The 27,870-nt window shown below is 42.0% G+C and overlaps 1 protein-coding gene across 1 annotated transcript; it reads left to right on the top strand.

Moving 5' to 3' along the window:
* The first annotated feature begins 257 nt into the window (after nucleotides 1–257).
* GIPC2 (GIPC PDZ domain containing family member 2) lies at nucleotides 258–27,870 on the top strand. The gene is made up of 6 exons (XM_055815528.1): nucleotides 258–613; nucleotides 8,410–8,595; nucleotides 12,229–12,409; nucleotides 17,087–17,196; nucleotides 17,930–18,011; nucleotides 26,380–27,870. The coding sequence occupies exons 1-6, from the start codon at nucleotides 377–379 to the stop codon at nucleotides 26,532–26,534; spliced, it is 951 nt and encodes a 316-aa protein (XP_055671503.1). The 5' UTR covers nucleotides 258–376; the 3' UTR covers nucleotides 26,535–27,870.

Here is a 27,870-nt window from a genome sequence, read left to right as displayed (position 1 = left end):
CGCGCTCCCTTGCTTGAGTTACGGCTGCTACGGCGGGCAGCGGCAGGGGGCCTCGGTGCCCGGCCCCGCGGCGGCCCAGGCTGCGGGGCTGTGGGCACGGCGGGGCAGAGCGCCGGTCCCCTCCCGGGGCAGCGGAGGAGGGAGCGGCCCGGGGGGCGGCGCGGCGCAGCCGGGCCCTCCCGCACCCAGCGCCTCCCGCAGGCTCGGGGAGGCTGCGGGGCGGGCGGCCGGGGCTCGGCGCAGCCGGGGCGGGGCGGGGCGGCCGGCGGGCTCGGGCCTCACCTGGCGGCATGGCCGAGCGGGGCCGGGGCGGCGCCGGGGGCAGAGTCCAGCGCGGGCGGGCGGCGGCGGCAGGAGCCCGTTGCAGGCGCGGAAGATGCCGCTGGGGCTGAGGAGCAAGAAGAAGGAGAGGCCCAAGGAGACCCACAAGCTGGTGGAGAGCGAGGCGGCGGCCCCGGTCCCGGTCCCGGTCCCCGCGGCGGCGGCCCCGGCGCGGCTGCAGTTCCACACGCAGCTGGCGCACGGCAGCCCCACGGGCCGCGTGGAGGGCTTCGGCAGCGCCCGCGAGCTCTACGCCAAGATCGGCGCCGCCTTCCGCATCGACCCCGCCGAGGTAGGGCCGGGCCGGGCCGCGGGGGTTCCCGCCTTTCGGGGCGAGAGGTGCCGCCTGCCGTGCGGGGGGCGCCGTGCGGGGAGCGGCGCGGCGGGGCCGCGTTGAAGTGCTGCACGGGAGGACGCCGGTGCCCTGGCGCGGAATGTCCCCAGGGCCCGGTGACCTGGTGCCGGCCACCGCTCAGCGCGGCTCTGGGCGTTGGGGCCGGCCCCTGGTACATTTCCAGTGCAGGGATTACTGACTGTAGCGATTCGTTCCGGTTAAATAAATAAACAAATAAATGGGTCCATAAATAAAAGGCTCCATAAATAAATAACCTATTAAATGGGTCCATAAATAAATAAATAAGTGTGTCCGTGAGGGTAAATACCCAGAATGAAGGGGATGGCACATGTAAATGCTTTAAATCTTGACTGCATCTTAAAAACCTCCAACTGAACGTGTGGTGTTTCGGAAGTTTTCCGCTTTGCTAGCTGATTACTTTTAAAAGGCCTACTCTTTTAAGTTAGGTTATATAAATCTGTTAACAGGATATTTTTTTTTTTAAACTGTGCTGCCTCTTTGATCTTTTCTTCTGAGCCAAGTCTGAAACGTTTGTTTGGATAATGATTCGTTTGTGTTTGTAAATGCATTGTTTTCCCCTGGTTAAAAGGTAGCGGCCATATCGAGTTCTTCCTACTGGTTCTGTGAACCTTAACCTCTGAGTGGCAAGTTGACACCGAGAAGCACCGACATGTCGCTGTGCCTGCCCATGTCGCTGTGCTTGCCCGTAGCCATGCGGCTTGACTTATTTTCTTATTTGTAGCTGGCTCTTTTAAAGCAGCAGAGGCTACTACAGACTTTGTTCCGAGAGTCTGCTGTGGCCTGACCTAGCAGCGTTTCACACAGTAAATTGTAAAAGAAGAGTGGCAGGAGCAGTGAGTACAGTTTAACCAGTCACTGTTGCATTAAGTAATTAAGTACCAGTGCCGTTGCCAGCCAGTGCACCTATGTCCTAGACCTTTCCAGCTACTTTCTGACCTTCTGCTTCTCTGTTTTCTTTCCGTGCTGAGCTGCTGTTCCCCTTTTGTTCTGTTCCGTCTCCAGTTGTATCTTTTACTCTCAAGTTCCCGTAATTGCCGGATGATTCTCTATTTTAGTTTTCTTCCTTTCACTGTTGAACTTTTGTTACTGATCTTTTGGCTCTACTGACTTGGGAAAGAACAGCGTTCATCGGGAAATGCAATTTTGAATGAATGGTGCTCCCCCATTTCTCCTGCTAGTTGTATAACCTGACACCCCCAAAGGTTTTGGAGGAAGCACTGCATGTTTCATGGCCATCTATTGCCAGCCTTGTGCTACACTAGATGAGCTGCTTCTTTTCTCTCTCTACTATGCCATTCATATTTAGTTTTGAGGCCATTTTTTTGTTTAACGGACATTATTGGTAAAAATGCTGGAGGCACTGAACTTAGAATCTTTTGCTCAAGAAATTCCATTTGCTTTAAGAAACTAAGTTGTATGAAATGAAAGTAGTGATCAGAAATATTTCCTGGTGTAAAAGTGGTATAGCAAAGTGAAGAACCAAGATGAGAGACTCTTAACAAAATTTTAGATGCACAAGATAAAAAAGGATGGATCAGAGAATAGCAAGGGGTGCCATGAATGTGAATTTATTAAGAACTGGTGAGCTTGCTGGAAGTAAGGAAAGACTGGACAATTTAAATGGTATTTTCTGTTAATTAAAGCTGCTGTTGGACAGACAGTCTGGTGTAAAGAATAATGCCGGAACCTGCACCTCATCAAACTGAAAGACACTGAGGTGCTCAGATGCCATTTGTGGCTGTTATCTGTCTAGGAAAGTTTCTGCGTGACCCAGCGATGCTGAAGCCTACAGGCAGCGTGATACCTGAATGCCTTCGGAAACAGGTGCTATCACCACAGAGATCTCTGCACCGTAGTGACTGGGGTGGAAAATGGGGGGGGGGTGAGGGGAAGAGCTCAGTGTAGCGAGCGTTTGGATAACTGTTGCAGTAGTGAATGTGTTTAGTATGATATGTGAGTTTACTGCAGCGTAGGCAAGGGTATGGATTGCTGGGTAAGTTCCTACTGGGGTGTTTTAGTGGAGTTCAGGATGAGCTGTACTTGTGATCTGTCACTTCTCCTTTTGACTCCTCATGGTTCCAGCACCTCATTTCCTTTTTGTATGGTATCTTGCAGGACCAGCTGAGTTTAGCTTCTGCTGGAGAATCCTGACCAGGATCTGTGATTTACTGCTAATAGTGATAAAGAGAAGCTTGTATAAAACACAGTATTTGTTGGGCAGACACTGACAAAAACTTCTGTACAGACCTGGATCATGAGTAGGGGTAGGACTGGGACACAACAAGACAGGTATAGCTTCAAAGGGGACACTCCTTCACTCCTATGATGTTTGCCGGGCATCTACAAAGGAGTGAGCTGTAACAGCAGCTTTCTGAGGCTTTTCCTGTACTCATCCTTCTGTAGCTAGGTCTTCTATTCTTCATCCATCTTCCTCAGTGAATATGTATCTCAGTTATCCCTTTTGAACCTGACTTCCAGCCTGCATTTCTGCCTACCTCTCTGACTTTTACCATGACCAGCATTTCTTGTTTTCCTGTTCTAGGATGTTCTTTCCACAGGGAAGAGGAGTGAAGATGGCTTCTAGCAATGGGTTGCCTATATTATTAGTACAAGTACTTGCTTTTTGAGGTAGATTGCATTGTTCTTGACTTTTAACTTGATTTTTTCAACAGGGTTTCAACAGAACTAAAACCCCATATAAATATATGCAATACTTAACAACAACCCATCCACAGTTATGTGTATGTTTCTAGTTGGATAAATAATACAAATATCTGCCCCATTTTTTTCTATAGAGGATGAAGTTGGAAAAAGTGTTTCTGTATGGTCTTGGCCATTTACGTTTGCGATTCCTCTGTGACTGTTGGGAGATGTAGCAGGGAATGTTAGGTTCCTCATAAGGGTGAAAGTGCTATGTACAGCCTATATGATGAATAAATGAGCACTGACCAAAGGACAATGTGAGTCTGTTAAAGCATTTGGTGGTGGTGTGCTCCTGTGAGAGCACATGGTAGGGCTTTAAAGTATTCAAAGTAGCTAATCGGGCACTGGGAATGTGGATATTAAAGTCCGACTGTAGCAGGGCTATTTCTTGATCAGATGAGAATGGAACAGTAAACAACAGAAGCTATATGGACTTTTGGTTTGTGTACTCATAATTTGCACTTTTGATTATTTTATTTGATTTAGAAGGTGAAGTATGGTGGGGCTGGTGAGGTAAGTTGCGTGCTCAGAGGGTGTGTCTGCAAAAAGCCCATGGAGGTTGGGGTTTCTTTCACAGCAAAAGGAATTTAACTTCATTAAGGGGAATACAGGAAAAGGGAGACCTTACTGATAGCACCAAGGCCAGGTAAAATGCAGCTCCCTCCATCTCTTCAGTAAATAAGAATTCAGCTGCTGAGCTTGCCTGGGCTGTTGTTCCGTGGGCCTTGCCTCTGCTAAACAGTTAAGTATACTGTGAGGCTGTGCCACATTAGGCTTTCGTAGACATATTTGATGTAAGCCTGTTCAGTTTGGACTTTTATGAAAGAATACTGAAAAATAAGCCACTGCTGAAACTTAGGCTTCTGAGTAAAAGTGACCTTATAACAAGAAAAAATCGGAAGCATATTTTAGGAGGTTAGAGAAAAGGGTCAGCTTGTGAAATCCTTATCACCTTCACCAAATTGTTCGAAGTCTTAAGATTATATGCTTATCTGCTGACACAAATTGTTCACAATCTTGCCTACAGATTGAAGACTTCAAATGAAAAAAGTCAACACTCCCAACAAACCACCTCCTTCCAACCCTATGGCAACAATTGTTTGCTTGCTGTTCCCCTAGGTGTGATGTTTGCTGTGTTAATGACCAAATACTTTTAAACTGTATGGAAGAACTTACACTGTAGTTCTTGTGTGCTCTGGGTTAAAAAACAAAACAAAACCCAAAACTGAATGCTTATTTTATAGTACTTTGAATGTATTTGGGGAGGCAAACTTGCATACCTGATAGAGTATCAAAAGCTCTACTAGAACTTGGAGGACATGATTACTCTTCCTGTTGCTGCAGCTAGTCAAGGCTACGACATTTTCCCCAGGGAGAATAAAGGGAGGTACCTAGAAAATGTGTTGATGATTTCCTGGTGTAATGATCAGTACATATATAGGGAAATACGTCAGTGGGTGTTATGTCTTGCTCAGAAGTAGAACTCTCGTTTCCCTACCTCTTAGAGAGAGAAAATGATTATGATCTCCTCTGTAAAGTTATCTGAGATCTACTGATTTTAAAAGCACTTTTAATAGCTTCTGAATATGTCATCTATCAGTCAACTTTATTTTTGAGTTCTTCTCAAGGTGTAGGCTTAATATGGAAGTTGAGAATGTAATTAGTATATAGGTTATGCAATGTAGTATTGCAGTATACTTTATATAACACATAGTGTAACCCTTTTTATCTTAGCTCATACAGTTTTCTTTATAGAACACCCCGTGTAACTCTGTTTTTATTAGCTAATGTAGTCTCTCTTGAAAATACTGAGGCAGGGAATAATCTCTTAGTAATCTTATCTGAAAACATCTATTTTATAAGGTTATGCATAAGCCCCCAGTCCCTGCCAGCTGAATGGAATTTCCTTGTTATGTGTGCCGCACAAGATAAATCTCTCAGTGAAGGGAGGTATCCTAGATACTTCGTGACTGATGTAACAGTTATGATTTATAATATCTTGCTAAAGTTGGCATGAAGTGTCGCAACAATGGTATGCTGAGTTAAAGATCAAATGCATATGAAGGTTGAGGGTAAGAAGAGAGAGAAAAGACAACAATGAAAATTGCACATTTAATTTTTTTCTTGCTTGATTTCTGAGTAAGAAAATTTCTATCAAAGATATACCGAACTCTGAGTGAGTGGAAGGTGGACTAGAGTAGCTGTTTTTCAAGTATATAAGTCGTTGTGAGGTACCTATATTAAATTTACATAAAATCTACAAAAAAATATAATTTTTGAATTCTTAGGTTTCAGTCATGTACAATAGAGCTGTACTGTACCTGATAGATGGTGTAATGGTATATTATCCTGAGTAGATACATCTTTAGTACATTAGTCTGCATATAACTGTTCTGAGAAAAAGCAGTTGTTCACTAAAGAGGATAAAGAATGATTTAAGTTTTATTTTTGACTGGCTGATGCTCTCAGCCTTGTGGTTAGCACAGAACTGACTCACAGAAAATTCTACAGACTTATAGGCTGTAGTAGGAATGCCATCCAGACGAAGGTCTAAAAAGGGAAGCTCTAGATCGAGTTTCTAAATATCACATTTCTGTTCTGTTGCCAATTTTATCTATTCAAAGGTGTGACAGTAGTCACTAGATGATTGTCTGTTTGACAAGGTCAGATGAAGGATGCTAATGTCTAAAATGTAAAGACATAGTGCTTGTCGTTCATTGTGGGAACAAGAACTGAGCTGCAGTTGTAAACTGGCTAAGTTACTAGCCTGAGAGAGTGAAAATGTGTGCGTGAACTGTATGTAGTCTGTTTGGATTAAACCATTTTGGTTAAAAAAATGTTGATGATTAGAGATGTTGATCATTCGTGTAATAAAATCTAATTTTCTACTTAAAACCAGCTGAATTTCTCTAGGTGGTGTTACAGCTTGAGTATTGGTTAACTGAAAACCTTTGCATTACCTGAGAGAATAAAACTGATGTCTGTTAAGGGTGTGCTGTTACGACTCTCATTGTTGAAGTGGGTGTTAGATTGCAGTGGGTGTTTGATGGATTATAGGAGATAAGCAATTGGCCTTTGCAGTAGGGCTGTTTAGTTTTCTGTTTGTTTGTTTGTTTTTTAAAAAACCCAACTAAACAAGACTCCCTCATCAAGAAATGCCATCCTGCTACTAAACTTTCAGGTTTTTTAAAACCAAAACTCCCATAGTTAAAGAATCTTAAGTTCTAGATAGCTTCAGAAACTTAAATGCCCTCTGTGAAATACGTTAGGAAAAGTATTCACCCCTCATTTGACCTGGAATAGATATGAGGAGGTTGGTTCCTTTCGTTTCAGTTTTTCTGCTGTCATCCAGTGATGCCAGAAGGAAAGAAAAGGTGTTTGAAAGGTTCTGCTGCAGAAAACCCTGTCGCTCTGGGAAGTGTGGCGAAGGCAGGAGACCCTCCAGCCGTGGTGAAGCACCGGAGGGTTCGGCGGGCCGCGGGCAGGGGTCTGTGCCTGGGCTGTGGGGCAGCTGGCCGGCCCGCTGCCTCCCAGGGGCTGCCACCACGGCAAGGCTGAAGGGCACAGCAGGATCCTGCTGCTGCTTCTCTTGGAGGCTGGGCTGGCTCCTGGGGTACTTGTTGGCACTGCTTTTTCCCCTACCCAGTTGGGAGCTGGTGTGGGCAGTGGGCTGTGAGGGGGTCTGAGGTGTGCTCTGAAGGAAAATAATACCCAGCAGGTGTAGTCAGGGGGTAGAAAAGTATCTGCTTCTGTCCTTGCCCTGTCAGAGCCCCGGGCGTGCTGCTGGCAGCAGAGCCCCAGCGTGGTGCTTTGCCACCTGTGCTGGAGGGCAACATGGGGTGGCAAGCCTCCTCCTTCCCTGCTTCCAGCTGCAAATGAAAGATGGTCTTTAGGGGTGCTCTTTGCCTCAGTGAAGTAGATTTTAGGGATTCTCCAAGTTTCTCATGGAGCTTTGACTTTGTCTGTCTTGGCTGCTGCCCGGGAGGCGGTGCGGGGCCTGCCTCAGCCCTCGCTCCCCTCCAGCGGCAGCTTGGCCAGGAGTCGGGCTGGTGTGGTTACTCCAGGTGTGAGGGGGAGTGTTGGGTTTATTTTTTTTCTCTTTTGGCTAGGCTGTTCAATACAGCCTATACTCAAAGAACAGAAAGGCCAAAGCCTGCCTGGACCAACCACATTCACCTGTGCAGCACCATGGTGGGCAAAAGCATCGTCTCTGTCCCCGGGCAGTGCAGCTGGTCCTGCCTATGGCCGGGACGATAAACCTCCCTGTTAGAGCACCACTAGCAAAAATGTAGGGAGAAAAAGGAGTGCCTAATACCCAGTGCTGAAGGGAAATCCCTCAGAAAGGCTGAATTAATTTGGCCTTTCTCTTAAGCCTTGCTTCTACTAAGCTGGAACAGAGATGACCCCTGCTCGTGCTGGAGGGGGGCTGGGAAACTAAGCAAACCCATCGGAGGCAGTGTGCTCTGAGCTAGTGGGGGAACACGTGGAGCAATGTAAAACATTTCATGCTGTCTCATGATGCTTCTGTTTTGATAAACTCTTCCCCCGCCCCGGGCCCAAAACCGCTTTCAAGCAGTTATGTTTTGAAGCAGTCTCTAGTGATGTTTGAATCCTGTGGAATTTGAGGTGGGTGCACGATGAAACAAAAGGCGGTGGTGCCTCTTCAGTTTGCTTGCTTTAACCTCTGGAACAAGCTGTTCTAGCTCAGGATGCCTGTGTCAGAGTTGGTGTGCTGAGGCAGGCCGTGAGAGGCTGCTCACACAGATGTGTCTCTCTCCCTTGCTCTCTGTCAGCTCTTATCTGCAGAGTTTGAGCTGTTGATGCTTCATGTTATGTGCGTGGATAGAGACTGTCACCTCTCCCGGGGCAGCTGGAGAAGGAGAGTTATCATCATTTCACCTATGGATCTGTCAGAGAGGCCAGAACTATGCTCTCCTTTTGTCGTCCTATGAAGTTCACCAAACCTAATACACTGTTAAACTTAATGAGTTTGCTTTCCTCCTGCACAGATCATGTTTTGCACTTTGAACACTCACAAAGCTGATATGGACAAACTCTTAGGTGCACAAATTGGCCTCGAAGATTTCATATTTGCCCATGTAAAAGGACAACGAAAAGAAGTAGAAGTTATTAAAACTGATGACGTGCTTGGGCTGACCATTACAGACAATGGAACTGGCTGTGCATTTATAAAGGTAAATTTAATTACCAGTGAAATACTTTGTTCTGTAGAAGCTTCTGTTACTATAACAGGTTAATTATTGGTTTAATGATCCTTTAGAACTATACAATATTTTATTATCTTATATATATGGTAAGTAAAAAATACAGTTGCTTTTCTTTAGATACCTCATTCAAAATTAGTTCAGCTATTTCTGTACTGCATGTCATTCAAAAGTAGTTCATAGATTCATTGCTTCTGTAATGCCTATCAGCTTTACAATGTGAACATTGTATTTTCTGACCTACCCTGAGGTGGTAGGTGTTAGATACTGCTTATATCTGCCCCCTGCATTTTTTCAAGTGAATTTCTGATGTCATTGATTAGGTGCTTATAGAACTTGAGTCACTCATGTGATGATGAGATCATGTTCTTTCAGTCTTCATGACTGTTCACAGGGCAGAAACCTTTGTGCTGTATAAGAATAGGTGCAAGTGCAGTGATTTTTCAGCTTTCCAATATTGTTGCTGTAGAAGATAGATAGGGTGAATTAAGAGGTGCTAAGGATATGGATTAACACAATTAACCACAATTAACTTGAGTAGCAACTATGGGCAGTAACATGTACAATATATTAATCATAACTGCTTTCCTCCTCATCTTCTATTTGACCTCCAGAATACTGTGTTTTGAGACAAGTAGAGGCTGAGGAAATGATGCTGTCCTTCTTGCTAGACTACGTATTAGGAACCTTAAACACATTTTCTGCCTTTTTTTAGATGCTTTGCTCTAATCTACTCCAATTATCCATTATTAGTGAGGCATTGGCAATTATGTTCAATTACTGCTTTCCCAGTCGCTATCCTCATTGCTATTGCAAACAGAGCTTCTTGTATAGAGAGGCTGTATTCTTTATTCATTCCTTAGCTACCATGGATATAAAATAAGATGTGGTTTAGAAACAGCTTTGCTTGTCTTTGTTGTGGAAAAACGTGATTGAGATCGCACTTGAGAAAGTCGAGATGAGGCAGAGGTTTCAGTAAGCATTTTGGTAAAGTCATAGCCTTGGTTTTGTGTTTATAGACACAGAACTCTGAATTTCTTTCTAGTGGCAGCATCCATGCAGCCTGTGACATTGTCACACTGCTGCTTATGTGGCATTTTAAAAGAAGGCATTGAAAGCAGTGCTTCAGTGATTAAAGTTCACGTGTGCAGCACTGTACAGAGCGTTACTCTCTCTGTGCTTGGTTGGTAATACAGAGAGAGAGAACAGCCATCACGTAGACTACTGCATAATTGGGGCAGGTTGGAAAACCCTCACCACATTAGCAAGACAAGCTGTAATTTCCAAAATCACAAAATGTAATTGTATAAAACTTGTCTGAACGAATACATCATTGTCCTTGTACTAGTCTAATAATCAGCATTATTCTGAAAATGGTGGGGATGCATCAATTTAAAGGAGTTTCTAGGACCTTGCTTTGTAGCTCTTGCATACTTAGCTGATGGAGTTTTGAAAACAGCATAGAAAATACATATGCAAAAGTAAAAGCTGTATCTTTTTTATACTTGGTTGTCTAGGAAGATACGTGGAGACTTTAAAGTTTGATAGATTCCGTTTTGGTTTTATATTTCCTTTCCTTGAGAAATTGTTACTATGTTCTATTATTAATTATAATTTAATATTAAATTTACCTATCTGTGGGTTGTTGAAAATTTTGTTGTAATTTTATTGTATGGGCTGTTATGGGCTGTTGTAATTTTATTGTATTTTGAATTACAGGGCAGTTTCTAAGTTTGATATACAGCCTGGCCAGTTTTTAAACCTGATGTTCTGAACTGCGGGTTCTTTTTCTATGAAAGCTAATGTTGTTTTGCCTTACTAAGAACAAAACTTTGTGTCATTCTGCTGTAACGAATTTGTTTTCTGGGTACATAGCCAGCTGAGAAGATACATTATGGAATTAAATTCACCATTCAAAGAATAACAGTAGAACTTGAAGCATGACTGACTGGTGCATAAGGAGACATTATAAAATGGGTGATGCAATTAATTTTAGGCATTGCATAGGAAATACAAGATCCTAGGTTCTAAAGGGACTGTAGAGCACTTGAAATACAGGCACATCAATTGCATCTTGATCACTGTGACAATGTAGTTTGACTGTCTCTGGTCAGTTAATTTGGAATGATGATAAAAACTGAGTCATATGAAAAAAAGAAGTTTGGTGTGACACAAGTAACATAGCCAGTGAATATTGCTTAAACAGTTTTGGTGTTAGGATCCCAGTGAAGGAGAAAATTAATTCAACACATAGACTAAATGTTAATTGAAGTCTGGTAAGCATGCTTTTGAATCCTGGTCCCTGGTAACAGAAGTGCATTTGGGACCTGGTTTCTGGTGTGTTTATGATACCCTCCCCTCCCCGCCCCCCCCCCCCCCCCCCTTCATTCACCATGAGGTTTCTTTTTGGTTTTAGTCTAGGTTAAAGAAAAAGGTGCTAGAAAGAGTTAAACTCAGCCTGAAGCTAAAAATTATTGCAGTATGTTATAGGACACTGAGCACTATCACACTTCCCACTGACTCTCTCAGATGGAGGCACATATGTGGGCTCAGACATGCGCACAGAAACTAGAAGCAGGTTTCTGAGATAGTTATACAGCTAGGCTAGGTGTCATGGTAGTAGGTGGAAATATGTTTATCTCCCTTGCCTCACTGGTATCTCACTCAAAGTTAGTCTGAACATCAATCTTTATTAAAAAGTAGGAAACTATTAGAATTAAACTAGTATCTCTACAAAATACAAGATACTCTACTATGTCATAGTTTTTCTATTAAATAGCCATAGTATAATGGCTTGCATGACTTAGGTGCATGATAAACAAATATGACAGCATATAACAACAATAAACAGAATCACTGAAATGTTGTGTCCTTTAATTGACTTGCTAAAACATAGAGGTCTTTTAAAGATTTTTATTTCCTTGCTTTTTACATTCCACTTCGCAGAAACTATAAATACTAATTTCTGTTACATTTTATGACCTTTAGACCATTTGCATTTGTATTCCATGAGATGACATTTAGAGGAATTTCTTATTCTTTATTGTTATTTCAGAGGAAATACTTTAATATGCAGCTATATAGCTTGATGAGGAAAATGGTAGAAGTTTTATCACCATAAATAGGTCTTATATAAGACTAGCCCTTTATATTAGTTATTTTTTTAGTGTATCACACACTTTTTTTTTTAATGGCCCTAGACCATACTTGAGAAAAATTCTGTTCCTATGCTTGTCTAGCTATCAAAATAAACCCCCAAAACTCAATTAAACAGTAACATTACTGACATGTTTAGGTTCAGTTTTAAGGCACAGAAACATTAGCCTATTCAGAAGCCTTAATTTCTAAAGTGTGATTGCATTCTTTTTTTTCTTCGGTTGATTTTATATTAAATGCTTATTAAAACACTTTATTTGAAAAATAATGGTTTCCAAAGTATGTTTTACGAAAATCTTGCAGACAAAGCATGATGCTGGTATAATAAGCTCAGTAGCATTAATGTTGTTAACTGTCATTCTTGAAACTCTGTGGTGTCACCTCTTCACCTTTTAAAGAAGTGTTTCTAATTCTGTCTCCCTCTCTCTCTTTTCTTTTAATCAACAGCGAATCAAAGAAGGTAGCCTTATGGACCAAATGAAAACTATCTGCGTGGGAGATCACATAGAAACTATAAATGGAAAAAATGTGTCAGATTGTCGGCATTATGAAGTTGCCAAAATGCTAAAAGATCTGGAGAAAGGTCAGATGTTTAAGCTGCAGTTGATAGAGCCCATGAAAGCATTTGGTGAGTGACCTGACTGTCCACCTTGTTCAGTAGATATTGAAATTCAGCCTTGCATTGTAAGGTTTTTTTTTCAGGTTGCAGCCAGGTGTCCACCCAAGGTAATAGAACTGCTGCAAGAAAGTACCTTTGTTTTTTTCTTTGAAGTGGGGAAATTTAATGGATTTTCTTCCATCTTGCTTTCTCTAGCAGTCATCTTGGCTCAGCCTAAGTCTGTTGCTCAATTCTTTTGCCACTACATGATGATGCAAAAGAAGCAGAGGAATTGTTTCATAGATAGTTTTAAAGCATGGATCACTTCACTAACATGCTGATCCTCGAACCTCTCCTCTTTCTGTATTGATACGTAATCCCTGTTCACCTGTGTGTGAGATTTTTCTATTTCTGTACCCTTTACTGGGGACTGCACTCTCTAATGCAGAAGGATGCTGCAGAAAACACTGTCTGGGATTCCCTAGAGCACCTCTTTTGCTGCATGCCTGCCTGCTTTCCCTCTCCTCAACTTTTTTGTGGATTTCTAATCATACAGCAGGTACTCAGAAATGGAAGAAAGCAGTATGGCAAAGCTCTGTCTCTACCTACCGCTTGCATGCTCTGACAAAGTGATACTTATATAAGAGGAATGCATACCTACTGCTAATCCTTATGCATATTAATTTTATCAATGTGGTAAACAACAACAAAAAAGTAGGTTTAGTTCAGAGAGTCAAAACAGAGACTGAGTTTTATTCTTGATTTCTTTATATCCCTGCCTTCCTAACTATGTAGCATTTTTCTGTAATAAAAACTTCAAAATACTGCTAAATTTTAAGTGTATATGAGTCCTTCCTTGTGCATACCCGCACTGACAGCAAGTTCAAAATCACCATCTTCATCACAGCAGCAGAAGTTTGAAATTTTTATTTTTCAAATCTTTTTTTACCTGTTAGTAGTTTACAACTGCTGTCATACACCAATCTTGACACTTGGTGTCAGAATAGCAGCAGAAATTGAAAATGAGAGAAATGTGAAGATTTCTTTTTGCTTTTGGTGCTTCTGTGAAGAATGAAGATTATGAGTTAATCTCGAAGGCATTTGGATATAAGTTGATACTCCAGTTAAGTAAATGTGTATGTTATACATTACACTAAAGTAGTATTACATATGTATAGTATTGCTATTGGTAATACTGCAATACCTGTTTAATATGGGTCTGTAATTTGTATTCAGTGCAAAATGCATTACATTGTTTGTAAAGACCAGGGTAAATCAGCATTTGATTGACTTCAGCCATTGTTTAATAGTAATTACTTTAGTCAGGTGATTTAAGATACCTTTTAGTCTGCCTGTGATGTGGAGAACGGAACCTGCTAATTCCACAGCAATACCTTTTATCTGACACTGAATTAAGAGGCAATCAGAGCTTTTTGGACAGATTTTTGGAAGATGCACATTATTTTTTAACCTACATAAATTAATTCACAAGTTGCAGTGCCTAATAGGTTAGAAGGTCCCACCTCTAGCCTTCGGTACAGTTGGGCTTCAAACACGGTTTTATTCAAGGTAGTGTTTAAGCTGCAGCATGCTGAGAGTAGCCCCAGAGGAAATGACAAACAAGATCTAGATCCTGCTGGACAAGTAGGTGCTGAATTCCTGTTGGTTTCAACACAAATTTGTAAGGATATAGAAATAAGAGACAAGACTGTGTGCAATTACTAACTTTTATTTTATTTCCTCTCAGCTGAATGTGAAATAAGGATAATTTGCTGGTTGGATCTCTTTCTGCCATGTGCATACAGGCTGCTTCAGCTACTCTAGGCAAGGCTTGTAGCACAGAATTGAAGACTTGTCTTATTAAGATTGGTCCTTACAAGTCACAAGCTGGCCCTCTGTGAACTGGTGAAAAAATAGAAACAAAGTAAAGGCAGCATAACACAAACTCTACATTTAAATTATGTGAATATGAAAAATAGTTTATGTGATGGCCAGGGAGATTTGGTCTGAAGTATTGCAAATAAAGGTTAGGCCAAATCAGGAGATTCAAGGTGCTAATGGTGACAGAACCAGAAAAAGTTGTATGTTTTGTCAGGAATGAATTTTTGAAACAAGTCTAGCAGAAATAAGCAGTAAATAGGATTGCAACCCTGGACTTCAGGAGAGCTAACTTTGGCCTCTTCAGGGACCTACTTGGAGGAATCCCATGGATTTGGGCTCTAGAAGGTAGCAGGCTCCAAGAGAGCTGGCTGACATTCAAGCATCACTTCCTCCAAGCTCAAGACAGGTGCATCCCTATGAGTAAGCAGTCAAGCAAATGGGGCAGGAGAGCTGCATGGATGAGCAAGAAGCTTCTGGCAAAACTCAGAAGAAGGATGTTTACAGGTTGTGGGAAAAGGGACAGGAATATAGGAGGAATATAGGAATGTGGTCAGAACATGCAGGGAGGCGATGGGGAAGGCTAAAGTCTGTTTGGATTTAAATTGGTGGGGGATGTCAAGGACAACAAAAAGGGCTTCAAGTACATCAGCAGGAAAAAAGATGACTAGGGAAAGTGTGGGCCTGCTCCTGAATGAGGTGGCTGCCCTGGTGATGAAGGACACGGAGAAGGTGGAGTTACTGTATGCATTCTGTACTTCAGTCTTCACTGCCAAGGCCACCCCTCAGGTTTCCCAGACCCCAGAGGCAAGAGAGGAAGTCTGGAGAAAGGACAGCTTTCCCCTGGTCAAGGAGGATCACATTAGAGATCACTTAAGCAAACCTGATATCCACAAATCCATGGGCCCTGATGGGATGCACGCCCGAGTGCTGAGGGAGCTGGTAGATGTTATTGCTAAGCCATTCTCCACCCAGGAAACTAGAGGCCACTCTGCCTCACCTCCATCCCTGGAAAGGTGATGGAACAGCTCATCCTGGAGGACAGCTCTAAGCATGTGGAGGAAAAGAAGGTTATCAGGAGTAGTCAACATGGATTCATCAAGAGGAAATCATGCCTGACCAACTGATAGCCATCTGTGATGGAACAACTGCCTGGGTAGATGAGGGGAGAGCAGTGGATGTTGTCTACCTTGATTTTAGAGAGGCTTTTGACACTGTCTCACACAACATCCTCATGGGCAAGCTCAGACAGCGTGGGTTAGATGAGCGGGCAGTGATGTGGATTGAGAACTGGCTGGATGGCAGAGCTCAGAGGGCTGTGATCAATGGCGCAGTCTCGCCACAGGCCTGCAGCGAGCGGTGTTCCCAGGGGTCAGTGCTGGGTCCGGTCCTGCTCAGCTTTTCCATCAATGACCTGGATGAAGGCACAGAGAGTACCCTCAGCAGGATTGCTGACAATACCAAACTGGGAGGAGTGGCTGATACACCAGAGGCTGTGCTGCCCTTCAGCAAGACCTGGACAGGCTGGAGAGCTGGGCGGAGAGGAACCTCATGAGGTTCAACAAAGGCAAGTGTAAGGTCCTGCACCAGGGAGGAACAGCCCCACGCACCAGTACATGCTGGGGCTGACCTGCTGGGGGGAAGCTCTGCAGAGAAGGCCCTGGGAGTGCTGGTGGACAGCAAGTTGCCCATGGGCCAGCAGTGTGTCCTGGTGGCCAAGGCAGCCAGTGGGACCCTGGGGTGCATCAGGAGGAGCGTGGCCAGCAGGTCGAGGGAGGCTGTCCTCCCCTTCTGGTCTGCCCTTCTTCTGTGCCCAGTTCTGGGCTCCCCAGTTTGAGAGAAACAGGGAACTACTGAAGAGGGTCCAGTGGAGGGCTATGAAGATGACTAGAGGACTGCAGCATCTCCCTTCTGAGGAAAGGCTGAGAGAGCTGGGCCTGTTTAGCCTGCAGAAGAGAAGACTGAGAGGGGATCTTACATGCAGATAAACTCCTGAAGATCTTCTTGTGGGCATTTCACCTATGTGACTGCTAGCAATCAAATTGTTAGCGCAGTGTGGCTCATCATGAGTTGTTCAGCTGTAGTGTTTGTACCATTGCATCAGTGAAAGATGGAAATGTTGCAATGCTAAAGCTGCTACACAGCCTGCCTCTAAAGATGGGGGTAAATCAGCATTTTACTGGTGACTTCATCCATTATCTAATATTAGTAATAAATACTTTTACTTTTCTGTGGAATAGGGAACTAAGATTATACAATGTGCATATATGAAGTTGAGTGCAGTAGGCCTGCATAGATGTATCGGTCAATGGAAGTCCTAGCTTCGGCGCAGTCAAGCAGATTATCAAAGTCTGAAGACAAGAAATTGTCAGTGAAACTATGCTTAGAATACAGTTAATTTATAATTAAAATTTTACATATGTTCAGATCTTGATTAGAATAAAAAGTGAAAGTAATGTAATAACTACAGCAGATATGTCGTATTCTAACCTACTATATACTTACTTTTGTTTGGTACTTTTTTCTTTTTGTAAGATTTTTTATAGAATAGTTTGGGTTGGAAGGGACCTTAAAGATCATGTAGTTCCAAGCCCCCTGCCCTGGGCAGGGACACCTTCCACCACACCAGGTTGTTCCAAGCCCCATCCAGCCTGGCCTTGAGCACTGCCAGGGATGGGGCAGCCACAGCTTCTCTGGGCAACTGTGCTAGTTAGTGCCTCACCATTCTCACAGTAAAGAATTTCTTCCTAATACCTAATCCAAATCTACCCTTTTTTAGTTAAAAACCATTACCCATGTAGTTCTTGTTGTTGCTTGTTTTGTTTTCAGAAAAGCTGGAACCAAGGTCCAAAGCTGGAAGTCTGCCAGAGGCTAAAATCTCCAGAGGGAGAGAAACACTTCGGCTGAGAACCAAAGGCCCTGCTACTGTGGAGGAAATGGTATGGTTATTTTAGGGCCCGTCAATAGTTTAATCATCTAGCAGCTGATTTATTCTTCCCCAAAGCTGATAATGTAAAGTAGGAAGGAAAAATGTGGATGTTACAAAGTTTGCAGGACTTATGACGATGACTGCCTTCTGTATGGAGAAATGCTTACGTTAAAGTTGAAGGCTAGCAGGGATAGGATGGGGCTGAGGAATCTGGAAGGAGAGAGCCTATGTTTAGATGTCATGGGTTACATGGATGACTTTAAGGTAGATTAGACCATGAAGTGTTGAAAAGAGGGAAGGAGAAAAAAGAAGGGGAGGATAGTTGAAGAGCTGGGTTTGTTTCTCACCCTGCAAAGTGCACTGACTGGTGTAAGGGTTGTTGTGAGGAGAGGCTAATAACATACATTGACATGAATGTGTCTAAAACCCGGATTAAGGTTTGGAAAAAGTAATGTTATTTATACTGGTTTCCTCTAAAGCTGATGAGGATTTGATGGAGATCTGCCATCAGGAGATGTAAAGCACCTGTTCAGTTTGGATGTGAGCTGTGTAGCTTGATGTTAGGAGATAGGCTCAGGTTTGTGATAAGGGAGACAGTGTGGCATAATGTGTTTTACTTGTAGGTTTGTAAGTCCAGGTGGTCCAGAAAGGAGTAAGGACAATCAGTGGCAAATTGCTCGTTATTTTGAAATGTGTGTGGATATAGTTGTAATTCTGCTTTTTTTCTCCCTTTTTCAACAAAGCCAACTGAAGTTGAAGAAAAAGCAATTAAAAAAGTGGATGAGCTTCTTGAAACGTACATGGGGATAAGAGATATTGAATTAGGTGAGTTTTTAACACATACATTACTACAAGATTAAATAATTTCTCATTTTCTGTAGTCTAAAATGTAAGTACTTTAGTCTCTGGATGTAAGTAAAGCAAAATTTGTCCAACATGCAGTCTCAAAAACTTGCCTGTATTTCTGCAAATGTGTGTGTCTGATATAAGGCTTGTGCTAAGAGATTCTTTTGATGTAATTAATTAATCCTCTATTCTTCCTGCATGTTATCTGTACAATATTGCATGAATTATTTAGTAGTTTGCCATTAACTGTCATCACTGTATTCTTTCTGGCATATGTTTTCTAGTGGAGCTTGTGTGTACCACATTTAAGAGTCATTAAGGATAAGCACGTCTATTTGGTTTTTTGCTCTTTTGCCTCTTGGCTTAGACACATCCAAGTTGATCACTAAAGTTTGAATGTGAGACCTTCATCAGTGAAAGGGCAACTATTTAGCAAAGGAATCTGACAAGGTAATTGCACAAATTTAATGAATCCTCTAAGACCTGGGTTCTGAAGAGCATGGGAAATTTCCCAGGATATTTACTAGCTATCACAATAATCAATTTATAATTGAATTATAAATAAATAATGAAAGAAACCATTCAATCCTAGTTACAAAAGTTCCTTAAAACTGCACCAAACTTCTCTGTTAATCTGACAACTAAATAGGAGCTTCTGTTTGTATGGGAAGAAGCTGCAGTGTAGCTGAGCAAGAAGTGCCGCTGTGTAGCTGGCTGTGACTGGCCTAGTCCTCATACAGTCTTGTGGATCTGCTAATACCGAAACAAAAAGGAAGGTATTTATTGTTATGGTAGTAGCTAAAAAAAAATCAGCCAAGAATTAGGAAAGGATAAGCTAAATAGAAAGCAATCTTGAAAAGAAAGCTTTTATGAGAGAGAAGTGGAAGAGGCAAAGCAGAAGAGAAAATAGGTCTGGCATGAAGCTAAGGGTAGAGGAGGAGGGTTGGACAGGCAGCAGTTAGCACAAAGGAATGAGAACAACAGGAGATTATCCCAATACCCAGAAGTCCTTTGTTGGCTGCTCCTACCAGCAAGCGTCTGACTGGCAGCTTCTACTAGTTTTCTCACAGGAAAAATTGTAGGTAAAGTATTATTTGTCCCCCAGCCTAAGGTAGAGGTGGGCTTCCTGGCATAGAAGAGAGAACGGAACTTGTGAATTCTGTTTTGTAGCTAATACCTAAACTTCCCAGTTCCCAGAAAACTAAAAATTCTCAAAAATTCCCTTCCCAACAACGCCAATATATGATGCCCCTGCCCTGTAATATGCTCCTGGGAGCCCTGTGTGGTGCTGACCCTCTCTTTAGGTTAGGGAAGATCCCATGTTCTGTTGCTCTCCTGCAGCCCCTGCTGCTGTCTGTCTCTGGCTCAAGCTCCAAAGCTCCTAGCCTTGTGCCAGCCACCTCTCTGGGAGCTGCTTTTGTCCTGCAGCTGTTGCAGTCCCAGCTCAAGCCGGGCCCCTGTGGGCTCCTGTCCTTGCAGGTTACCTCCGAGGTCCTCAGGCACCTGGCCTTACAGGAATTAGGTGGCTGTAGGTGCTCTGGTTTTGGTGTCCATAGCCCGCAACCCTGAGGTCCTAGGCTAGAGCATGGTTTCTTGGGATTTGGAGGTGTGCTATGCTCTGCTCTGGGACAGGGAAGCAAGTTCCTGTGGGAAGTGGTGTTCCCTGTGGGCTCTCCGTACTGTAACGGGATGGCTCTTGTGCAGTAGACTGAGGAGTTCTGCTTTCAGCACGTATGGCTGAGCTGATAGCCAAGCACCTGGTGGTTTTCCCATTAATTTCTTGATCTAATGTCCTTCATCTTTCTTCAGTATGTAGTTTGGAAAGTGTCAAAGAATGTCTTAAAAGAACTCTCAAAAAAGGAAGTGTTCTTTGTCTTCAGATACTCTTTTCTTCCCAACTGGGTTGTTGTTTTGCTCTTCACCTCTTCATTCTCTTCCTCCTAAAAAGGCAGAGAAAGAGAAACTGTCAGGAACAGGATACTACAGGGTTCATGTAGCTTTAGTTTACACCTTTGAAACCATTTCCTAAAGTTCAGATCTTGAAGTCAAGGGCCAATGGTGATGACAAAAGAAAAAAAAAAAGTTTTATCCTTTTTAAACAATTAAACAGCTCTAGGACTCTTTAGGAAAGGAGAGCTAATCACCTGTCACAAATCTGTTCAATTAACACATGTCAGTTTTTCATATACTGGATGTGATCAGTCACCCATGAAAATGAAATATGAGGAAAGGATTCATTCAGAGAATGCCAATCACCACTCAGCTAGAAATTTCACTCATTACTCAAGCCAGATTAGTTGAAAATGCAAGTCATCACAATGTGACAACCGACAAGTGATTAAGATCTCAATCATTGCTCACTCCCGTGCAGTTCTGTTTGTCAGAAGCTTTGGATGTCAGTTAATACTGCTCTTTCATCTCCATTCAAGTGACACTTGCATGGTGTGATTGAATTCTAAAACAGTGCCCCAGTTTTAAGCCAAAAGTTAGAAAGAAAGGAAAGAATATAAAATTACAGACAGAATTAAAGATGAGATAAAGCCCTTAATTTTTGCATAGTTAAGTATCTTGACAGTTTCAAGAATGGCTGACTAAATCTGCACACAAATCCCTAAGTTGGAGCAAAATGCTTGGAAATAATTTAATGAAAATGTGTACATGTACCTTCTTTTCTTTGGCACAGTTAGTTATTTTCAGAGATCTAAATGCTCTTGAGATTTACATACCTGCCTTTTGAATGCACTTTTACCTTTTCACCTCTTTATTTTACTGAAAGCTGCACTTAATCTGCAGAAGGGACACTTGGCTCTGGAAATGTATTCCTCAGCCATTTTATGGGTACATTAGAAATTAGGCCAAGGCTTGACTTCAGCCTTCTTTAAAAGGTAAATGCACAATTGAGAGATAATTCAAGTTATTTTAAATCCTGTCAGTGCCTTCTGGTAAAGGAACTTGCACAGCTGATTAATAGGAGGGAGTCAGGAAGCAGTAGTAATGAAAAATACTGGTGACATTTATTTTTTTAAATCAGTGAGGCTTAAATTGTTATTTACTGTATTTGTTCCCAAAGATTCTGGGTGGGGGAAGCTTGGATCTATGGGATCCAACCCCAGAATGCTACCAATGGATAAATGATGGCTAAAAGGTCTTCCTGTCCAAATTTTGTCTTTCAGCATCTTTTGGCTAGCTCTTCATCTGCTGATATTTTGTCCTATTTTGTTCTATTTTTACACTTCATTATTTCCTTTTTGTTGTTCCCTATGATAATGTCAGACATGATATCTTTTTGCATATTCTCCATCTCTTTTTAGAAGAATTTCAAATCTACTTCTCCACACTTTATTTTTCAAACTCACTGCCTAGTCAAAATGTCCTAACAGGTTTAAACTTTTTGTCACCCAAGCCTCTTCTCTTGGCTCACAAATCCAACCCAGCAATATTGGATAGATGTTTTTATCTTGAAATGCTTAGACTAAAGTGATATTCTCCTTGAATCTGTTGTTTTCTGCTCCTTTTGTTACCAGTCTTCCTTTCCCCAAGGATTTTATTGTATACATGCTGGCGTATATTGTTTATGACTGTACCGTTTATTTACTCTGAAACAATAATGGGACCTCTGTGAAAAAGGGAAAGGTGGCAAGTCTGGTTAAACAAGAAAACTTCTCCACTTCAAGAAGAGCTAGTACTGAGTAAGGTTTCTTAATAATAATAATAATTTCTAATGGTTCGTTGAGTGCCAGATCTGACGATGTTCAACATGAAACTGTAACCAAGTAATGTTAAATGCTGGAAACTGCAACAACACACTTCATTTTCTGTCATGTCGTAAGGAAGCTGAAAGTGAATTTTAGCTGTCTTAAATTATCAGGCCAGAATAATAATATTTGTTACCTTTTGATGAAGGCAAAGCTTCTGATAGCATTACAGCTAAGTAAATACTGAAGCTTCTGTTAAGTCTTCTGAAAAAGTTTTTTTTTAGAAATTACAGGATAGGGTATAGGTAGCAAAACCACTATGTAAGGTAGGTAATGGCAGGCAGATTGTAGCTTTCATGGCTTGTGCGGCTTGTGTCTGTCAAAAGGGAAAATAAGAGTTTTGTGAAAGATCTTTTGACGTTATTTTAAAGGGACTGTGTTTAAGAAGCCAGCATACGTCTTTGTTAGTGTTCTGGGAAGCCTGATATCGAGCTTCTCTGTTAAAGTTGAGAAGAATTCTAATTCCTTTCATCACTCTTAAATTTGCTGAACTTTTCACATTTTATGTAAAAATCCCTCAGGTATGAGCATTGCCTGAAGTGAGATTAAAAAAAAATGATAATCTGAAAACAGGGCTATCTGGAATGTGGAGAAGTATTTTATTGGAATAAAATTCCTGTGATCACTCACTGTGCAGCAGTTACAAGAAGCAGTGGGGGAAAGGGAGGGGGAGTGGAGGTGATTCGGCACGGAGCTGTCGCCCTCGGAGAAAAGTTTGCTTTAAGCTGGCAGGTATCTGCTGGATGCCTTGGCGATCTGTAGGTTTTGATTTGCCTCGGGAATTACGCGTGGCAGGTGTCCTTTTGTCACCGCGTGTGTTTCGCCCAGCTGTGCTGCCCAGGGGATGCCATCCCAGCGCTGCGGGCACAGGCTGCCTGGGGGATGAGGATACGTGCGGGGGGCGACAGAGGAGGCCTGCGGGGTGTCTGTAGGGGTGAGACCCGGGGAGCAGGGCTGCGCTCTGCCGGGCCCTGTGCCGCGGGGGCACCGCATCGGCGTGAGCGCCGGGTGGCGCGGGGCGCGGCGGTGCGGCAGTACAGCCCGGCCGGCGCCAGGGGGCAGCAGGCAGCTGCCGAAAGCCCTGCCCCGGCCCTGGGCACCCCGCCAGCTCCCCCGGGAGCCCGTTTCCTTACACCAGGTGAATGGGAAGGGGAATGTGCTTTAGCAAATGCAGTGTACACGTGAAGTGCACCCTGGCAGCGCTGACTGCAGTTGCTCAATGCGGATGAAAACACTTTTATCTGAGGCTGCTGCTTGAGCACGGTGGTGATGTGCTGAGTCCTGCTTGACTGGGTTGCAAATTGTCTTGATTATCTAAGTTTAGTGGATTTTGTTTTCAAATTTGGTAAATCTATAATTATTTTTAGGGTTCTGTTTCAAAATTTGGGAGGCCCAATCTTTAAAGAAAATGGCATGTGTAGTAACATTTTCTGTTAATGACAGAGTTCATTGCTGTGTAATTCTGAGGTTTCAACTAGGGCGGCTGGACTGTGCTATAGTGATGTGTTGTTTTGTTTTTTATCCCTGCTGTGTCATATGGCTCTTCCATGTATCTTGACCAATTTGTCTTAAAACTGGCTAAATTCCTGGTATTCCCACTCTTTCTGCTGGAACACTTGCGTAGATCCTTGCTCTGATAGCAAATTTTAAAAAATATCTTAACTATGTCTAGACATGTTTGCTCTTGTCTCACCTTGCACAACTCTTCTCCCTCCAGCCCCTTCCCAGTGTCCATACAGAATAACTTCATATCCTGGCTCATATCCAGAAATCGGTGGCTTAAATTACACCCTTTACCTCGTTACCTCCAGGGTTGCTCCTCTGTAAGCACCTTCTTATGCCACAGTGTGAGGGGATATAGAGTGGTGTTGATCAGGCAAATATTTGTCTTCTGCTTGTCAGGAACAAAGAAAGGTCCCCTGTTTAATGCCTATTTCCCATCCAGACTCCTCTGAGTCAGTGTCCCAGGAACTTCCCAGGGGACACAAAAGCATCAGGGGTAGGGTTCTTCTGGCAGGGAAGCCGGTCTTGAGAGTTCTGGAGAACCCCCCAGTGGTGCCCGGGAAGCTGGGTTACACTTGAACTGTCTCTCTCGATCGCAGCAGTTTGTTTGTCAAAATTTACATCATTTTTCCTTGGACTGCTTTGTGTAGTTTGGCACACTGCGATCCTGTTCAGAGCCTCATGTCTGAACACAGTTAAAACCAAAACGTCAAATTTCTTCAGAAGTACTGTTGCTGACGTCTGCAGTGTGGAATATGGCTCAAGTTTGCTCACAGCTTGTTACAAGTTTGCGTAACAGCAAACACTGTTTGCCAGAGTTCATAACTGTCAATAAACTTGAGCCAAGTTTCAGGTCAACAAAGTAATATTAAATACATTTAATAAAACTTCAAAGCAGGGGAATTTTATTTTCCTTTTTATCAGAGAGATTTTGCCATGTCGTGGGCAGCACTGTCCCAGCGAAGCTGGTCTTCCGTGGCTTCGGAGCTTCCTTCCCTTTCTCGGGCACATGTTTCCCACTCAGCTATCCCTCTGAGAAAAGGCTAAAAGCAATCAAGTCCTTCAGTGTGATGCTTGAATTTGATATGATCATCAAGAAAATATATCAAAAGTGTAACAAAAGATGGAAGACATCTTGCAGTTTAAGGCAGGTGTGTAAAGTGATAGCGAAATGAAGGAGACTTTGAGGGCTTCATCTATTGTACAGTACCATTTCTTGTGATTATGAACAGAGGCTGTGGAGCAGAGATACAATGCAGAAAATAAACTGCATTCAGCAGTGCTGTTTGTGCTGAGTCTGTTTTACAGAATCTTGTGCATCCCTCAAACCATGATAGCCTGGTGCCAGTAGTTCTGCTGGCCTGGCTTAACTGGGAGCAACTCCTGTGCTGACACTTCTCATCCTTCAGGGAGGTGCAGGTGCCATGGCCGAGACAGGTTTGAGCCCTCACAGTTTTCATTTGCTCCAATAATCCATGGGTTGCCAACATCCAGTGTTTGGAATAGACTTGGAATTTGTTAGAATCTGCAAAACTGTGCAGTGGCTGAAGGTGAGGGATATGCACGGCAGCTAAGGACTGAGCAGCAACCCCAGTGTAGCCGTTTCCAAACTAAAGTCTAAAACTTGATAAATTCTGATACTTGGGTGTTAAATAAGAAAACGCTGGACAGCATGGATGTATAAGATAGCATAGTCTACCTCTTTTGTATCAGAGCTCTCTGCTTCAACTCTCCTGAGTACCAAGACGTTCCTAGTCTTTGGTGGCTCCAGTTTGTTGTGCACAGCAAGGCCTTTCCCTTGCTCTTGCACAGTTTGAACCACGTGGCTGACACTTCCAGAAATAACTTTTGTCTTCTTCATCACTTCCTAGTGGCATAAACGCAACCTTTCCCAGCCTTGAGGGTGCTGTAAATTAAAGATTTGCTTTTCAGAGCTGGAGTTAATAGTAACCAAAGCAAACCCATGCACTGAAATTAGTTACTTGTGTAGTTCGGGTGGTATGGAAAAAAATGTAGATCCAAGCAGAAGAATAATGTGGCTCACAATAAATTCCTCTGTCTGTTTACTGCCTGGAGGTGTGTTTGGTGTTAAAAAAATGCACTAAAGTTAATTAAAATTAAATATAATTAAGCTGAAAAATTAAGCAAATCTGTTTGAGGTCATATGGCAGTTTCTTGAGAGGACAACTTCTTTCAGGCAGTTGCAAACCTACTGTGTCCAATACCTAACAAATCAGATTTTAATTTTCTCTGTGTTTTATACAACACAGTAGTTGACCCTAGTATTTGAAATCTTCCTAAAATAAGGTATTTGAGTGCTTTCTCTAGGCCTATTTATCATTATTCCTTTTTAAATGCAGGTCATACTCAACATTTGAACTCCTAAACCAGGTTGTTGCTAGCAAACCCACACTAGCGTGGTTGCATGTACCTGTGATGGAGGCTGGATGTCGTTTTCCATGTTCAAACCCTATGCCTTATGGTTTTCTGTGAACAACTTGGCCTCTTTAAACTCTGACTTGCTGAGATCTTTTCTTTTTGTTTAGAGGAAAAAAGCATTCAGGTTTGCATTTTGATCTTCTGGTTTAGATCAGTAAGCTCATAGCAAACTCAGTGAAGTTGGTGGTGAACTGGCAGGGGTCCTGTTACTGCAGAAGAGTTGTGCTTAACCTTGTTTTTAGACCCATGCTTCCTGTGCCTTCAGTAAGGAATTCAGAATATAATTTAGCAATTTATAGTTAATTTAATAATTAAACTAATAATGCAATTACATTATTAAATTAATAATTAATTTAATAATTTAAAATGAAGGTTCATTGAATCAAAAATTAAACCTCTGCCAAACAAACAGAAGAATATATAACAAGCACTCCAAGGGAGTTCTCCTGTTTATCAGAGCAGAATGTAACTGCTGTGTGGGGATTTAAGTACATAATTCCTATTGAATCCTAAATTCAGTAGGTAAGCTTTACATGTCCCTAAACTGACCTTACCTGGTTTGGAAAGCAGACCTTCAAAAACTATCTTGACCATATACGTTAGCTGTCACTTTCATGATAATTACATTATTTTGTTTTGTTGCTTTTTAGCTGCAACAATGGTGGAAGCTGGGAGAGACAAGAAAAATCCAGATGAATTTGCAGTGGCATTGGATGAAACTCTTGGAGACTTTGCATTTCCAGATGAATTTGTCTTTGATGTATGGGGAGCAATAGGTGATGCTAAGCAAGGACGACTGGAATGAGGATTGTGCAGTTAAAAAATACAAAATGATTTTCAAATGCGTACATCAGAATTTTAATACTTTTATTGATAGGAATCTAGGGTGCTCTGTATAAGTATTCTTATCTAGACTTTTTTTTTTTTGCAAAGGAAGGTTTCTAATAGAAATATGAAGATGAAGGTAAACCCAAAGTTCTGACAACTGCATATTTAAAACAAACATTTAATTTACATATAGAAATCACTGTGAGGAGTGTGTCAAGGAGATATATTTATACAGATTTTATGAAATTTAGATATTTTTTATTGTACGTACACTTTGATATCAATAGTCTGAAGAGTGTTAGACATATGTAACCAAGAGTTTGGATTATTTTATCTCTTCTTCAGAAAGGTTTATAAACTTGTTGAAAAACTACCTAGCTACCCATTGCAGTTCCCTGGTCTTCTATTGTCCTTTATGTATTCATGTGTGTACACAAAGAGCTGTAGAAAACCTTTCTTACAGTTTGGCCGGGACATAGTCTTCTTTGTAGACAGAGCTGGGAAGAAGCTACCCTTTTTCTCAAGAACCTGAGTTCAGGAAAAAACATATTCCTCAGAAACATGAGAACTCTTTGAATGAAAAATACTTGCTTTCATTTGAGTCATGGGTATTACTGAAATGAGTAAGTACAGCAGAAACACTTAAACCAGGAAGCTGCTGCTTTATTCAGATGCCATATTATTGCAGTAGGAACTGCATAGAAAGAAACAAATGTTAATTTTGACTACTGGTCATGTATTTGAATAATATTTGTGATCTGGCACTGGAGACTAGTGTATGACTAAGTGCTTAATTGATCTTTGCATATGCTAAATGATTTGCTGAGGTCCTATGGAGTTCCCCTCTTGTCTGCTTTTTTGGGTTTTTCTTTTTGGTTGGTTGGTTGGTTGGGGTTTTTTTTTACATGGCAACATAGGAGAAACATTGAAGGTGTTCAGACCTGGAAGATACTATTGTAAAGTCGCAATCACAGTTTGATTGAAAATGTATGCCTAAAGCCTGAAATAATAGATTAAAATAATTTTAGGCGTTAAGGATTTCCAATTATATCATACATAAACATAGTTTATAACTGATAGTATTTTACTAATAAATCTCAGATAATTGAAAATGAAATTAAACAAGAATGTGGGACCTCACCTGGGAAGGTGTCATAGTTTTTTAGATTTTTATATTTGCATAAGCATATAAAATAATAGGTATTAGAAAAGTTTTTTCTGTATCTACTGTGTAGTTACTTTTCTTCTGAGGTTAATGTCTTTAACTGTCTTGCAGAGATCTCTTTAAAATAAAGACTATGCCAGTAATTTTA

Source organism: Falco peregrinus, chromosome 10, assembly GCF_023634155.1.
Source record: "Falco peregrinus isolate bFalPer1 chromosome 10, bFalPer1.pri, whole genome shotgun sequence".
In the NCBI taxonomy this organism is placed as follows: domain Eukaryota; kingdom Metazoa; phylum Chordata; class Aves; order Falconiformes; family Falconidae; genus Falco; species Falco peregrinus.
Note: the sequence above shows the minus strand (reverse complement) of the source record. Positions and strands in the feature narration are given on the sequence as shown.